At 42.8% G+C, this 16,960-nt stretch overlaps 1 protein-coding gene across 2 annotated transcripts in view; it reads left to right on the top strand.

Moving 5' to 3' along the window:
• GRIA1 (glutamate ionotropic receptor AMPA type subunit 1) overlaps positions 1 to 16,960 on the top strand; it is a 272,265-nt gene that overhangs the window by 175,558 nt on the left and 79,747 nt on the right. For both annotated transcript variants that reach the window (XM_070414554.1, XM_070414555.1), the window contains exons 9-11: positions 6,683 to 6,793; positions 7,472 to 7,678; positions 14,177 to 14,547. In XM_070414554.1, the coding sequence (XP_070270655.1) occupies positions 6,683 to 6,793; positions 7,472 to 7,678; positions 14,177 to 14,547 (689 nt within the window). The remainder of the gene's footprint in view (positions 1 to 6,682; positions 6,794 to 7,471; positions 7,679 to 14,176; positions 14,548 to 16,960) is intronic.

Raw genomic sequence — 16,960 nt, 5'->3', positions numbered from 1 at the left:
TAATCCTCAGGAAATCCCATTCAGAGATTCCATTTCACTGTGGGGTACTAATGTGTAGGGATCTCTATCCCAACAATATACCTTGTAAATTCAGGCGAGATGACAAATTCTGATAAATGACTGCCAAGGGAGAAGTGTAGAGAAAATTCTCCAAGGCTTTTCATCAAGGGGCCAGCATTGTTGATTTCACCACCCTTGCCCATCACCCTTGGTCCTGGAGCTAGTTTGGGACCTGATTACAAACATCTACTTCTCATTTCAACTTGATTTGAGTATTTCTGCCCTGCCCCAAGTTTATTATTCCTAGTTCTGATCCTGTGTATAACTGGAAATGAAAGAAGACTAAAGTGACATGAAGCCCTGCTGATGTCAGGAGTAATTTAATGTTCCAAAGAATTTGCAACCCTCTATTTCACCTATCCTTTGGATGTTTTGCTTTAAATCCTCACTACCCAACATTAGACATACCACATCCTGTTATCACTCTAAGACAGAACTTCAATCCCAGTACTTTTCTCCATTACCACTGCTGACCCCAGAACCTACACCACCTCCACACCTGCCTGGACCCATTCAGAGCCTCCTTTCCAACCACCAGTCCTGCTGTCTATGTTCCTGCCTCTCTAGAAGAGGATCCTACTTTTTTTCACCACAAGAGCTGGGATAATAATTTTCAAATATGTATCAGGTTATATTGCTCCCCTGCTTCAAACTTTTCAGTAGCTTTCTATTGCAGATAAAATATAATATAATGCCTTACCATGGCCTTCAGAACCCTAGATGCTTCTTCCCTGTGAACATCAGCTCTTGATCCTTTTTCTCTAGCTCAGTGCTCCACAGCTACACTGGCACCTTTCTGTTTCTGTACCTGGCATTCCCTATCATTGCACTTCCATGTGCTGTGTCTCTCCTGGTCCTTCAGATCTCGGCTCAGGTGAAGTCACGTTGCAGAGGCCATCCCTGACTGAGGTATTTAAAGGAGCCCCCACCCACCCAGCACAGTAACTATTCCATTTTATTTCTTCAGAGTATTTATTTCTTCTGATGTATTCTTGTTGGTTCATTGATCTAGATCAGGGTTGGCAAACTTCAGCCTGTAGGCCAAATCCAGCCTACTGCCTGTTTTTATACAGTCTGTGAACTAATGGTTTTACATTTTTAAATGGTTGAACTAAATCAAAAGAGGACTACTTCATGATGTGAAAATTATATGAAATTAAAGTATTAATGTCCATAAATAAAGTCTTTTTGGAACACAGCCACACTCATTTGTTTATATTTTGTCTCTGGCTGCTTCTGCATCACACCAGCAGAGATGAGGAGGTGCAGCAGAGATGGGATGACCCACCAAGCTTACAGTATTTATTGTCTGGCTCTTTACAGATGAAGTGTGCAGATCCCTGGTCTAGATATGTATTCTCTTTCCTCCCTGCTTTTCCACCTCCTTAATACTAAAACATTCAAAAGAAATGACTACATGTCTAAAAGCAGGACTAAAATGTCTAAAAGCAGGGACCATAGGTGTGTTATTTACTATATCCACAGTAAGCACATGCAAAAAAAGTGGTTGTTTATAAGATGAATGGGCAGTTTATTGAATGTTGCTGGGAAACCAGGGAGCATAATACTCTGGCCCATATTTTCATAGATCTGCCAGAAAATAAGGAGAAACAAAAATGCTGGGAAATTCAATGAAAGAACTCCTCAAGCAGGGCTCAAGGTCACACGTAAATGCATTAAGTTTAAGTTCTTTAAGTGTGTAGTTAAAATAACCCTAGGTGTAGCAAAAAATATACTCTGAAATCTCAGGAGTTGAATGCAGTAAAAGCTTAATTCTTGTTCACCTGGTGACCAGTTTTTGGGCTGAGGGCTCTGGTTAAGACTCAGGCTTAGGGAGGCTCCACTGTCTGCTTGGGTTTTTCTGGCTATCAACATCCAGCCAGCAGACAGGAAAGAGAGAAAGTGGAAACTGTGCTGCAGTTTTGGTGGAGTCAGGCTAGGAGAGCTGTGCATCACTTCTGCTGCATTCCATTGGTTAGAACCCAATCACCTGACCCACCTCAATGCAAGGCAGGCTGGGAAATGAAATTGCTGACTAGGTAGCCACTTTCACCAACACTTCTATGTCATGAGAGGTGAACAAGAATCTGGGTGGTCACTTAGTTGTCTTTGCCACAATAGGCCACTTACTTTTTAAAAATGTATTATAATGGACTTATTTTGGGGCTTCAGGGGCTGTGGCTTCAAAGGCAGCCAAGAGATACAAATGTGTAAATTTGATTTAATGACTGTGCAAGGTAGATCAATTGAATTTAATTGTTCTATGATTATCTCCTTTTTTAGACTTCATTCACTTAAAAAAAATCTGATCTATCATCTAGACTCATTTCCTACATTCAAAGAATCTTTAGAGGTAGATGGAAAACAGAAGATCAAAAATGATAACTGGCCCCAGGAGAAGACCTCTCGCTGTCAGAATTATTTAAATCCTCTCCTGAACAGTGGGCCCCAATCTTTACCAAACTACTGGCTCTGATTTATATTCAGAGAGAATCAAAGTTCCTGCATATCCTCAGTAGAGAATCAAAGTGCTATATAATAATCCAACCCATTTCTCTAAGAAAGGGAAATTTGCTCTCTCATCTCCAAAGTGCAATGTCTCTTCAAAAATCTTTGCCAGCTTTTTTTTTTTTTTTAAATCAAACTGTGGAACCAGATTTCTCACCCTGCTAGATTACATGAAGTACAAGCTGGGTCTTGGCAGCACGCTGCTCTTCTGACTGGTGATATTGTTTTATTTCCCTATAAAAAGGTTAGGAATAAAATAAGCTTGCTCATAACATTTAACTATTCCTCTAGCTTTTGATATCAAAGGATCTGTATATAGGCCAACCTATACAATAATTTTTATAGATTCCAATTTAACACTAGTGCTGTGATACCAGCTTTAAAGGACCACTGTCCTTTTTGTAAAATTAAAACTATTTATTTATTTTTTCCATTATAGTTTACATTCAATATTATTTTTATTAGTTTCAGGTGCACAGCATAGTGGTTAGATATCATATACATTACAAAGTATTCCCCCTAATATTTCTAGTACTCACCTGGCACCATACATAGTTATCACAAAATTATTGACTGTATTTCCTATGCTGTATTTTATATCCTTGTGACTATTTCATAACTACCAATCTGTACTTTTTAATCCCTTTACCTTTTTGACTCAGTCACCTCACCTTCTCCCCTCTGGCAATCATCACTCTGCTCTCTGTATCTATGAGTCTGTTTCTGTTTTGTTGTTCATTTATATTGTTCTTTAGATTCCACATATAAGTGAAATCATATGGTATTTGTCTTTCTCTGACTGACTTGTTTCACTTAGCATAATACCCTCTAGGGTAAGGACTACTATTCTTAAAAATTAAAGTCTCTTTCCAAGCCATGTAAATCTGATCTGTGCAGATTTAACTTGTTTTGTTTTCTCCTGTCTTTTATTAAAATAACTTGATATTTTAGAGCAGTGTTTTGTGGTTTGGGGACCACTTATCCTTGGACATTTTGCATATAAAGAGGGTTACATTGTCAAATATGTTTGAAAAATGCTCCACAATATCTATGCCTTGTGGTGATTGATAATGTTCAATAGCAAGTTGAAACTGAAATGTCTTGCAATATAGAAGCCTGTTAGCCTTCAATCAGGCATTACCCTACTGAATAGACTATTACTTTTTAGTCTCCTGACAACAATATGAACAACACACTATGCTCATTGTTGTACGTGCACTGAGTCCTCACAGCAGCCCCACGAGACAGGTATTATTGTATCCATTCTACAAAGCAGGAAAGGAGGCCCACTGAGGTCAAGCAACTGGCCCAATGTCATACAGGTAGTAATTAGGGAAGTCTTCCTTTTAAACCAGATTTGTCTGATACTAAAGATCAATCTCTTAACCATCAAGCTCCCACTTTTTAAAATAATACCAATTAATACACTGTAGATGTTAGAGAAATTAGTTGCTGAGCTTCCTCCTCATCCCTGGACTGCCACCCTCCTCCCATGAAAGTGGTGAGAGGCTCCACAGATGCCCTAGGGTTCCATCGACAACCAGCCAAGCAAAGGGAGGGAGGCAAAACTGCACCGTGGTCTTGAGCAAGTCCCCTGGTCTCTGAGTCTCTGTTTTCTTCTCTGTTAAAAAAAGGGGTTGAAAGAACTGGTTGCTCAGGCTTCTCTTCCAGCTCAATATTCTGGAAATATAAGTTTCTGATTCTTGTGTCCCTAGAGAGCAATGTCTTCTTCCATGATGACTAAAAGTGCCCTACACAGGTAACATCACCCTCATCCTACACTGAGGGTCAGTCTTGACCTAGTGCCCTGAGAGACGGGCTCCTTCTTCAGGCCTCTGAAGTGTCTCAGCACCTGTCTGGTCAACAGTCTCCATGTTGGATACACTCATTCATTCAATAAACATTTCTTGTGCTGCTTCTCTGGAAAAGAATATGCATGCTAAGAAGGGGCTTCTAGAATGACTAGACCTCCAGCCTTGAGCGCAAGGAGCCCGCATCATCGTGGAGAAATGGGGACCGACCTGCAATCAGCTAGACCACAGGGCCAGTAGGAGCCTACACCAGGCACTCAGGTGTTGTCTGGAAGCTTATTGGCACAGGGTAGGGTCTGGCCCTACTCTTAGCTTTCCTGGCTCAGATACTAGCTCCACGACTCTCCTGTGGTCTTGGAAAAGTTACTTCACTTCTCTACATCTCAGTTTTTTCACATTTAAAATGAGAATGATAATTACCCACTTCAAAGGTTTTTGTGAGGATGAACGGAGTTAAAACATTAAAAGCACTTAGAAGAGTGCCTGAAAATAATAAGCATTTGACAGAAGTTAACTAATAATTTCCAGCACAGGACCAAGTTCTCTTTTAGCAAGAACAGCATAGTGGTGAAAAGCTGCCTCTGGGAACAGATTGCCATGGTTCCAGACCAAGCTCAGTCACTTCCCAGCTTCTGATGTAGCAATAATATAATCAATGTTGGCAATTATTATTATTGTTAATGACAGTGATGTTGCAGGGAGAATTGATCATTTACAACTGAGGGGACTGGGAATGACATCAGGGTGAAGGTGACATTTGAGTTGACCATTGGCACATGCCTCTGAGATGTGGAGAACTGAAGTATAGCCAGCAGAATGACCACAAAACAAAATACAACTGTCTACAGACATATGTAGACAGAGATAGAAACAGAGATGGTGTGTGTGTGTATGTATATTAACCATGCCATTTCAGTCTTCTCAAGCCTTCCATGATCCCCTGTTGCCTTCAGAATAAAGTCTACACTGTTTAGCCATTCATTCCTCATGACCTTGAGGCCTACCCCCTCCTGCTGCCTTTTTCCCAGCATAGGGTTCCCACACTAGGTTTCTGCTTCTCTGAGCTCCTTAGGCCCTAGCTATCTGAACCACTCACTTGTTACTTCTGGAGCCACAAGTATGTGTGTGTCAAGTCTTCCAAAGTAGACTGAAGGAATTGTCAGAATAAGAACCATTTCATAGACTTCTTTATATTTCTCTCAGCGCCACAACACAATCTCAGAGCCTTGCACACAGTAGGGACCTAATAAACATTTTGTCAAACACCTTGGAAAATGTGTCAGTATAAATAACTTACTGATTTTTTAAAATAATGTTAGCTGATATTTTTAGGCACTGCTATATGCTCAGTATTATGATAGTTTATAATTGGAAATAAGATAAATACATAAAGGATAAAATAGCCATCACCTAAGAGGTTGAATCTATATGGAAAAATACAGTTAACCTAAAAAGGAAGTAAAAGGAATGCAATGCTTAATCATATGATTCCAACTACAATTCAGAATGGGCTCAGGTAGAGAAGGGTTAATAGGCATAGGGGACAAAGAGGTTTGACCTTGTGAACAACCACAGGGAATTAAGCCCTGGCTTGCACTATATAAAACAGTTTAGCTGTGCAAACACTTAAACTCTCACCCCTCAAAGAGTGCAGTTTCCAGGCTTAGCCCATCATGGTGAGGATGTTCATGGAGGTGAGGCTGGAAGAACAGCATCTAGACCCATAGTCGGCAAACCGTGGCTCGCGAGCCACATGCGACTCTTTGGCCCCTTGAGTGTGGCTCTTCCACAAAATACCACCTGTGGGCACGCACATACAGTGCGACTGAAACTTCGTGGCCCATGCGCAGAAGTCGGTATTTTGTGGAAGAGCCACACTCAAGAGGCCAAAGAGCCGCATGTGGCTTGCGAGCCGTGATTTGACGAGCTGCAGTTTGTCGACCACTGATCTAGACTCTTACTTTTATCTACCAACTAGAGGCCTGATGCACAAAATTTGTGCAAGAGTAGGCCTTCACAGCCCTGGCTGCCTTGGCCCTTGCAGCCCCGGTTGCCCCACGGTCCTGCAGCCCTGCGGCCCTACCTCCTGCCCACTGGGTGTTCCGGAAGGTCGTTCTGCTATCCAGTCTAATTAGCATATTAGTTCTTTATTACATAGGATACTTTAGAGTCTGGTGTGTTCAGTGTTGCATGGTGTGACACTGAGCTTCTTGCTTTCCTGTCTGGTATCAGCTGGTGGCTCGGAGTATGCCAGTTCTAAGGATCCTGGCTCAACTTATGTCACCACCTGCTCTCATTAACAGATTGGTTACTGGAATGAAGATGACAAGTTTGTCCCTGCAGCCACTGATGCTCAAGCCGGGGGAGATAATTCAAGTGTCCAGAATAGAACGTACATCGTCACTACAATCCTAGTGAGTACTCACTCCTTTATCAAGGCTGTCCTATCTGCAATGCAAGCTACACCTGTACAAAGGATTTCCCCAGGAGTGCAAGCTGGTCATTCTTGCCAAAATTGTGCCATATGTAGAAAGAGGGAGTAAAAAAAAAATTTCCTGGAAGTCAGATACTTTTTTCACTCTGGCTCTGCCATGATTTCACTTTGTGCCCATGGATAAGTCACTTAGCTTCCTTTGAGTCATAGTTTCCCCATAAATAAAACATACTCAGATTCCACCCTCCCCCAGTAAAATCCGTTTTCAAAGAAAGTCTTCCAAGGTCCAGCTCCTACAGGAGATATAAGTGAAGCTGAAATGATTTTCAGTGATTGATCTTGAGTCTAGTTAGAGTCCACATCCCAAACACAGTGCCCCAAGAGGTACCTCCAAAAAATACAAGAACTTTTGGAACATAATTTGAAAAGCTGTGCACCACATCTCAATGGTGAAACATTCTTATTTTAACCATTTGTTTCCTTAACTCAAGAAGTTTTGTGATGGGGGAGAAGAAATGCAAGGAGTAGATTTAGGGGCTAGAGAGACTTACCCAAAGTTAACCAATGTTGGTGACATCCTCCTCTGCCACTCGGAAATCTTCCCTAACCATCAGTGATTGCATAACCCACATTCTCTGTCTCCCCATTTCTCCACCAGGAAGATCCTTATGTGATGCTCAAGAAGAACGCCAACCAGTTCGAGGGCAATGATCGCTATGAGGGCTACTGTGTGGAGCTGGCAGCAGAGATTGCCAAGCATGTGGGCTACTCCTACCGTCTTGAGATTGTCAGTGATGGAAAATACGGAGCCCGTGACCCCGACACAAAGGCTTGGAATGGCATGGTGGGAGAGCTTGTCTACGGAGTAAGTTCCCCACAGGGCGGGAAATTTCAGAGCAGAGGCACAAGGTTTGAAAGGAAATAATTTGGTGGGTGGCTGGTCATGCCCACAGATGACCATTAGACTCCATAATTTTGCATTTTGCATTGCTGTTGATTAAAAGGTCAGGTGCCAAAATCCAGTGTCGTAAGACATTCTCTGTTCAGGTTTCTGGTCCAAGTTCCCTCAGCCAAACTCAGTTCAGTCTTGTGACCAGGATGTATTGTCACTTTATTTATGGCTCCTTCAATATAAAGTCATGTATGGCTCAAAGTCACTTATGGTTCCCTCAAGATAACTTTTTTCCCTGGTGTTAGATGAACCCGGATCCAAATTTATCATCATTTGCCCCAATACTCCCTTGTCCTACACCTTCCATTTCAGCCAAAGCACCTCAGAGTTACTGTGTTCTCTAGAGTGCTCTCTCCCATTCCACACCTCTAAAAGCCAAACCCTCTTCCAAAGCCTGTATCAAATATCACTTTTTCCAAAGTTTCCTTTCTTTCTCCCCATAACAGATACAAACTCTTCTTCTTAACTATTCTTGCCTTTTCCTGTAAAATTTAGTTTCTGCTTCTGTTATAGCTTACACTGACTTGTATAACGGTTATCTGTGGGGTAGGTCTACTTCATCTTTATCTCTTTCATTAGAGGCCCAATGCACGAAATTCGTGCACTCGGGGGGGGGGGGGGGTTCCCTCAGCCCGGCCTGCACCCTCTCGCAGTCCGGGACCCCTCGGGGGATGTCAAACTGCTGGCTTAAGTGGGCCTAAGCTGGCAGTCAAGCATCCTTAGTGCTGCAGCAGAGGTGGGAGAGGCTCTCGCCACCACCGCTCTCTGCTCATCAGCCTGAGCCTGGCTCAGGGCTTCTGGCTGGGTTGTGCTTCCCCTGTGGGAGTGCACTGACCACCAGGGGCAGCTCCTGCATTGAATGTCTGCCCCCTGGTAGTCAGTGTGCATCATAGCGACCAGTCATTCTGCATTTTGGTCAATTTGCATATTAGCCTTTTATTATATAGCACTAGAGGCCCAGTGCATGAAATTTGTGCATGGGTGGGGGGGTATGCCTCAGTCCAGCCTGCACCCTCTCCAATCTGAGATCCCTCAGGGGATGTCCAACTGCCCGTTTAGGCCCATCCTTCTCACAATCCAGGACTGCTGACTCCCAACCACTTGCCTGCCTGCCTGCCTGCCTGATTGCCCCTAACTGCTTCTGCCTGCCAGCCTGATCACCCCCTAACCACTCCCCTGCCAACCTGATCAATGCCTAACTGCTTCCCTGTCAGCCCGATCTCCCCAAACTGCCCTCCCCTGCCGGCCCGATTGCCCCCAACTGCCCTGCCCTGCAGGCCTGGTCACCCCTAACTGTCCTCCCCTACTGGCCTGGTCACCCCTAACTGTCCTTCCCTACTGGCCTGGTCACCCCTAACTGCCCTCCCCTGCTGGCCTGATCACCCACAACTGCCCTGCCCTGCCGGCCATCTTGTGTCCATATGGGGGAAGCCATCTTGTGCAAGGGCGTGGCGGTCAATTTGCATATTACCTCTTTATTTTATAGGATTATACTTAAAATAATGCCATGAACAATTTCTACAAAATCTTCCACAGATTTAAGCAGTTTTGAGAAGCTACTGAATGTGAATTGTTTTTAAATATTTAGGAAATCATTGAGAAGTAAAAGATCTGATCCCTGTCCCCCAAGGATGTTAACATTTTATAGGGTAGAAAAGACAATGAGAGAATAATAAGAGATGGTACAGTATCAAAGTTCAGGCAAGAGGCTCTCAAGAAGGATACAGAACTTGAAAAGAGGCTATATTCAAACAGAGAGAAAAGCAACCCAGGAATTTCTAAAGTATAAACAATAAAATGGTGATGGAAATAAGTAAGGTATGAGAGAAGAGTGAGAAAACACTGATGATTTTTGTAAAGGGCTTGGGTGAGGAGTAGTCAGGGATAGAGTGAGAAAGAAACAACAAGAGGAAGAGTGTGGATTGATTCAGTGGGCACTGGGAGATCATGAAGGTACTTGAGTAGAACACCAAACATCGATGTAAGAAGAATCCAGCCGCCACACACAGAAATGGAAGAATGTAGACTGGGTCTCTGAGCTGAAACATATGCTGAGTCCCAGGTTGATATTGAGTTCTGCTCAGGATAAAGCTTTTAAAATCATTTAGGAGCTTTTAAAATCTCGTCTCATATCAAGGCAATAGGAGTCATAATGGCCATGAGAGCCATACAAAGGGAATTCAAAGAACAAAGAAATAGACTAAGGAAAATCTTCACCAGGAAGGTGGCTTTTGAGATGACCTGGAGAGATAGTTAATGAATTGAAGGGTATTTCAACCCTTTCTCCTCCCTCTCCATGGCCTCTCAATTTGGGAAGCTCCATTGATGAAAGATAGAGACCTGGATGGTTAATGCTGCATCTAGATGCTGGTTTCCATGGGAACCTCCACCAACCTTATAAGGTCATCCCCATGGCAACTACTGTGAACTTTTCACCTTCACCAACATTCATCTTCATCTTCACCCCATCTTCCCTTAATAAAAGGCCTGTGATAGGGCAGAACAATGGTGTGATCATCCTGAGGGCAAGACCCCAGCTTAGCCAAGCAATTAGTGATGAGTCACTGGCTCATCAGTACAGAGCAGAATTACCTCTGGGTGCCTCAGCTGCCAGACTTCCCCCAGCCCTCCCCTCTACTTGGCCTGCCCTCTGCCCAGTACAAACTGTATTCTGAAGACTCCGTGATGGGTCCAATTGCATTCTCTCCCTTTTCATTGGACTTTTCTGTTCTGTTCCCTGAAAAAGAATAGAAGAATTCGGGGCAGTATCTCCCAGCCACAAAGAACCAGTGAGGTCAGAAAAAGATAAATTGCAAGTCTCCAAATGTATTTTTTTAAATACCTAAGTTAATCAGGGTCTCATCTTCCTTTTGCTCTCTCTGGTTCTTATCAACTAATGTAGCAATAACATTTCAGCATGAAGCTAAATAATGTATCCACATTATTTCATGTACTTGTCATAACAACCCCAGAAGGTGGATATGATTATTGTCCATGTTTTATAGATAAAGACATGGAGGGCCAGGAAGGTTGGGTAATTTGGCAAAGGACATATAACTAGTAAAAGCCAAGTTGGCACATGCAGCCAGCCTGGCCTTTGTACTCCATGCTGAGATATACTGCCTCAATAGAAATCACACCACCCAAGCTCTGGGCTGTAAGGTGGTAAGAACAGTCAGAGCCTCTGCATTCTCAGGTGCCACAGGGGCAAATGAAGCTTCCTCTTCTTACATGGGCATGGCTCTGTGCCTGATTCAGAGATGACTTTCTTGCCTGTCCTTTGAGAGAAGCAGAAAGGGAGTGAACTCTGCAGATAGACTCCTGGACTTGAGTTGCGACTTTGCCAAATTACTGACTACATGACTCCTGTAAGCCACTGAACTCCTTTGAAACACAGGGCTGGGGTGGGGAGTATTTACCTCCGCAGTGCCTGGCTCACAGTAGTTCTCCATCCCTGTTTTTCTTCCCTTTTTACTTTTATTTACTGCATTAAAACTGTCTGCTGTTTCCCCAGGATTGTTTTGACACCACATATTTTGTTTTGGGATATCCTAGGTCAGTGGTTCTCAAAGAGCGAGGGCTGGACCAGCAGCATCAGCATGCAAATTCTCAGGTCTCACCCAGACACACTGAATCCAGAAACTCTGCCACCTGTATTTTTAAAAGCCCTCCAGGTGGTTCGGAGGCATGCTGAAGTTTCAGAGCCACTGTCCTAAAATCTCAGATTAAGTAAATAATTTTAAGCACCTGCAAAATGCTCACATTTCCCAATACCCTTATATATTAGAATTCATTGGACCCTCACACAGACAAAAAACAACCCTGTCAAATAGGTAAAACAAAAATTATGTTGCGTCTCTCTTTTTTCAATGAGGAAGTTGGTATCCGAAAGACAACTAACTGTCTTACTTAAGGCTATGTGTCAGTGAGTCGCAGAACAGAGCCACCAGGTCGACATCCTGGCCCAGCTCTGCCCTTGACCAGTCCAGTGCAGCTCCAGTAACTCCCCAACCTCTCAATCAATGGGAAAGAAGCTACAATACTGCTGCTTTACACAAACCACCTCCCCATTCTGCACCTGAGTTTCTTATCTGTAAAATGAGGTCAGTGAATTTAGCATCTCCTGTTATGTGTGTGTCCTACACACATAGATCCCTATTGATGCCCAGGGATCCACAGGCAATTAATTTTAGAAATACTCTACTTCTTCCTCTGGGAAATTCTAGGTGCATAGTAGTTTTTTAAATATTCGGGAAGACCTGCTCCAAAGTAATGTGTTTAAATTTGTGTTTCCCCAACATTTTCATTTTATACTTATTTTCATTACTTTCATTTTATACTTATTAGCATCTTCCCAGAAATAATGTTCCATGAAACAAATCTTGGAAATGATCAGTGAACTAAGATGATGTGATTCAAGATCATTCCAGTCCACAGTCCATTCTATTAACTCACACCAGGGGGCATCCAACAAATCCATTCAGTTCCTGTTACCACTTTCAAAGCTTGTCATCTTCCACCTCCCTTTTGGGTAACTTGTGCTCAGTCCCTCATTTCCATTACTTTTCTCTCCCATTCCTTTTCCATTTATCACAGGTTATAGAGAAAAGAATAGGTATCTTCTCCCTTGTACAGGCTTAGATGTGTTTGTAATAATTATAAAGATGTATACAGTGGGTGTTTAGAATAAGAAACCAGAATTACTATACAATTCATGCCTGACTCCACAGTGCTTTACAGGAAGTTTCTTTCTATAAGTGAGGACCTAAGTCATTCTGAAGCCAAACTTTTTATTTCACTTAAAGCATCTTCTCACTAGTCCAAGCCAATGAGAGTAACCAGAGGAAATCTCTACACCACACCAGCCGGCGGCTGAGGGAGGCCCTCATCTCCCGGCATCTGTCACCGGCCTCACATCTGGACTGCTGCACAGCATCAATAGAGAAAGCCCTACATCTCAAACAGACTTTCAAAAGTGAATGCTGTGCATCTGTCCACAGGACCTTTTGGGTTTCCAGGGTCTCGTCATCTCAGGCCAACAGAGCAGTGGATTTTATTGCCCAGATGCCAAGGCTGCTGCTATTAGGGAGAGGTAGGAAAGGCAGGAGAGCAAGGCTGGTGGTTCCATGTTCAAGATGCCTCAGGAGAAGCATTGCTTGCAACCTTCTATGTTTATCTACATGCTGGAATTACATTTTAAAAAGTGAATTATTTGTGTATTTCTTAGCAGTCTCCCTGGGGAAAAAAAAGTAGCAGTGAGACTTTTCCTTCTCTTTGCCAGGCCTTTACTCACATAATTCCCTCCTCCTCAAATGTGTTCTGCGCCAGAATCCTACTCTGTCAAAATTCTACCCCTCCTTCAGTGCCAAATTTATATGTCACGTCTTCAGTGCCAAATTTATATGTCACCTCCTTGGCAATAAAGCCCCTGATCTCCCCAGCCAGAATTAACCCCTCCCTGGTCTCCTGCAGCATTTTGTAATTCTTGGATAGCACATACCCAGCCTACTTTGTAGACCGAAAGGTATGTGTGTCTGTGTGTGTGAGTCTCTCCCACTAGTTTATAATTCCTTGAATGCAGGGACTATAGCCTGCTTATAGCTTACAGCCTAGGGCTTTCAAATTAATGTTTATTGAATTAAACTTGTCTTCACCACCTTGTTAGCCAGGACTATCTTGTTGCAGGTAAAAGAAACCCAACTCAAACTAGGCTAGGCAAACAGAAAGACTGGTTCATGTTCTTGGGGACAAACAGGAGAATATATTGCCACATGATACCAGGGAGCCCAGCATAACCCCTGAATGCAGGGTAACCCAACTTATTTCATCATGAATTAGTTTCTGCATCTCTCACTCTGCCTCTCAGAGCTAATGCTCACTAAACCGACGTGGGTTCTATGCCATCCTTAAATGAGTCATTCTGGCCAGGGAATATGGTCAAACCCATGTTGTGTGCTTCACGATGTAACTATGTGATCAGCCACACGTGAACCAGAAAGACTGTGAGTGGGACAGGAGTGGTTCTTCTAGAACAGGAAGGAGGCTCGGCTGCCAGAAAGGCAAAACAACAGGTATCACAACATCCCCTTCTAGTAGGGTTAGGAAGATGTCCTAACAATTAGAACTGTCAAACAATAGGATAACCTCTCCTGTAAGACACTGAGCTGATCATCCATCTGTCAGAAATATTTTATAGAGAATGGGAGGGGTTGGACTTCTAAGGTTCTTTCTAACTCACATCCTTTAAGACCCAAAAGAATATTCACAGTGAAGAAAGAATCAAGAGAACAGAGTGCTGCTGAGCTCAACTGCATTTTTCTTCTTTCTTTTTCTTTCTTCCTTTCTTTCTTCTGTTTTTTTGTTGTTGTTTTGTGTGTGTTTTTGTGCGTGTGTGTTTTGGTTTTTTTTCAGAGAGCAGATGTGGCTGTGGCCCCTTTAACTATCACCTTGGTCCGGGAAGAAGTGATAGACTTCTCCAAGCCATTTATGAGTTTGGGGATCTCCATCATGATAAAAAAGCCACAGAAGTCCAAGCCGGGGGTTTTCTCCTTCCTCGATCCTTTGGCTTATGAAATTTGGATGTGCATTGTGTTTGCCTACATTGGAGTGAGTGTCGTCCTTTTCCTGGTCAGCCGCTTCAGCCCCTACGAATGGCACAGTGAAGAGTTTGAGGAAGGGCGGGACCAGACAACCAGTGACCAATCCAATGAGTTTGGAATATTCAACAGCTTGTGGTTCTCCCTGGGAGCCTTCATGCAGCAAGGATGTGACATCTCCCCCAGGTCAGTCAGCTCTTTTCAGCCTCTTTGCTCAGTGTTATATTTTTCTTGGTACAAGCAAAATGCTGAAAAATTAAGGGTTAGGAATTATTTGCAGACTTATTTGTACTCAGTGTTTCAATTATGCTTTACCATCAACCATCTGTTGCATGCTGTGGCTTATTTGGATGCATCCTGTGTCTGGGCCAGTTCTGTCTTCTATTTGGCTGATGTGCTCTGTCAAGACTAATAGGCATAATCACAAATGTGATGTTCTGTAGCTGAAAGGTACTGAGAAAGGATGGGGGGAGGTAGTGTGGTACAACTAACATATATTGAGCACCTACCACTTGCCAAGCAAGGTTTTAAGTTCTCTATTTGCATTTATCTCATTGAATCCTCACAGAAGCATAAGGTGGGGCTCTCGTGATTTCTTCTTTTGTGATCGAGAGACCACAGAAATGCTGAATATTTTGCCAGGGTTAAACACCTAGCAATTAGGTGAGTTGAGATTCAGACCACCATCCTGTCCTCCTTCTGAATGGTGAAGGAGCAATGGACTATGTATGAGTGGGCACTAGCATGCTCTTTGTAACCCTGAGCAAGTCACCTGACCCTTTGTACCTTCATCTTTAAGAGAATCTCTTTTTCTTGGTTCTGAGAAAGACCTTGGAAATAATTTAGTTCTGATGGAGATGTAAAATTGTTTCTGGTGGTTCAAAAATGAGGGTTCTCAGGGCTGCCTCTTAATTTATATCAAGAGTATTAGGGTGAGCATATCAGTGAGGTTGCAGCCCAACACAAGGAATCAGAGTAGCTCCATTTTTGCCTATTTTATATATTGGACTGGTGAATAATATTTCTTTTGTGAAAGGATTCTGAAGCTAAGAAAAAGGAAGGGGAGAGAAATTTGAAAAACACCAATCTAGATGAATTCCCACATTTATCCACCTGTCTTTGTGTGTAATGTTCTTTCCAGTACATTCTAAAGTATTTGTGCCACAAATCTCTTCCAACTTACTGATAAATAAGCACTGACCATATTTCCTTTTACAGTGGCATAATGTCCATGAACTCTTCTTCCAGAAGGCAGCCCCTTATAGATTACCAAGTTCCTACAGTACACAGGGAGGCATGGCTAAGAATTTAGTGACCATGAGTAGATTTGCACACACTCTCTGGGGGCATAATTGTATATATATCAAGGCCTCATGAGCATGCGCTGGTGACATCTGTACCACAAATACAATTATTTTGCATTTGAGTGTTGATGAGGACCAATATTCCTAAGTAGCAATGGAATAAAATCTTTCTAAGGAGCTTCCCACAGGAGTCACTTTGCCTGCTGTATAATTTAGATCGTCTCATTATTCACCATTATAATTTTGTTTTTCTTTAAATAAGAAGACAGTCGGGGGTTGGGGAGGGTGTGTGGGAGAGGAGGTGTGAGACTAGATACTTGGCCAATACTGGCAAACACATGGTGAAGAGTAGATAGAACCAAGCACGGGAAGGGCTTACTTAAAAATAGACCAGGCCAGTGGATAAACAGTGAGAAGAAATGGTTCTTATGTATTTGGTATAATGTAGAGCCATCAAAACATGCCTGTGTCTCAAAAGACCCATGGGCTTGTTTTTTCTCCATTATTTCCTTCCTCAGTAGGCATCTTACCTCTTAATGGCACCTTTGTGGGCTGGCCTCAGACTCCTCACCATTCCTCCAGAGGTCTCAGTTGGTGGCCAACAGCCCTGCCAGGCATGTTTTTCATGTTTTAATCTTCACAGAGTCTGGCAATGGTTACCCAAAACTGAGTGGCCTCTTTAGCTGATCCACACATTTCCCCCTTTACTGCAGCCCCCATCTTTCTGTTTTCATTACTTAGTTACTCAGCTGGCCCCTGAAAGGGTACCTGAGTGTGTGACCTCTGCCTATAATAGGACTTTCTGTTTCCAGGACAGCAGAGGGTTCCACTAGGGTATCCTAGGAATGGACATAAGTGAAGATGAGACTGAACAGGAATGTACCCAGCTTCCTTCCTGCCAATCTTTAATAAAACAACTACGTTCTATGCCTCTGTTTTTTCACTGGTAAAATGGAAATAAGAGTTTCTACCTTAAGTATGGATGTGAAGTTTAAGAGATTGATACATATAGACCCCATAACACAGTATCCAGCCAGCACAAAGGAAGCGTATAAAACAGATGCTGTTTTTTATTATTTTACCCATTTTATATATTAGACTTCTACAAAACTTCACTAGAAGACAGTGTGCTTACACCGCTTTGAAAGCCACTGGACTTCTCCCTTCTGGGGAAGTCGAGGGTCAAAAGAGAAACAGCCATTGGTTCCCTCCAGACCAGCAATGCCTGGGTTTCTGAGGCTCTTCCTCACAGGAAATGAGAGGAAAGATTTGTCATTTAAAATTAAAGAGTCTGA

Source organism: Myotis yumanensis, unplaced genomic scaffold (genome assembly GCF_028538775.1).
Source record: "Myotis yumanensis isolate MYYU_CA2020_CCGP unplaced genomic scaffold, mMyoYum1.0.hap1 SCAF_5, whole genome shotgun sequence".
NCBI lineage: Eukaryota > Metazoa > Chordata > Mammalia > Chiroptera > Vespertilionidae > Myotis > Myotis yumanensis.
Note: the sequence above shows the minus strand (reverse complement) of the source record. Positions and strands in the feature narration are given on the sequence as shown.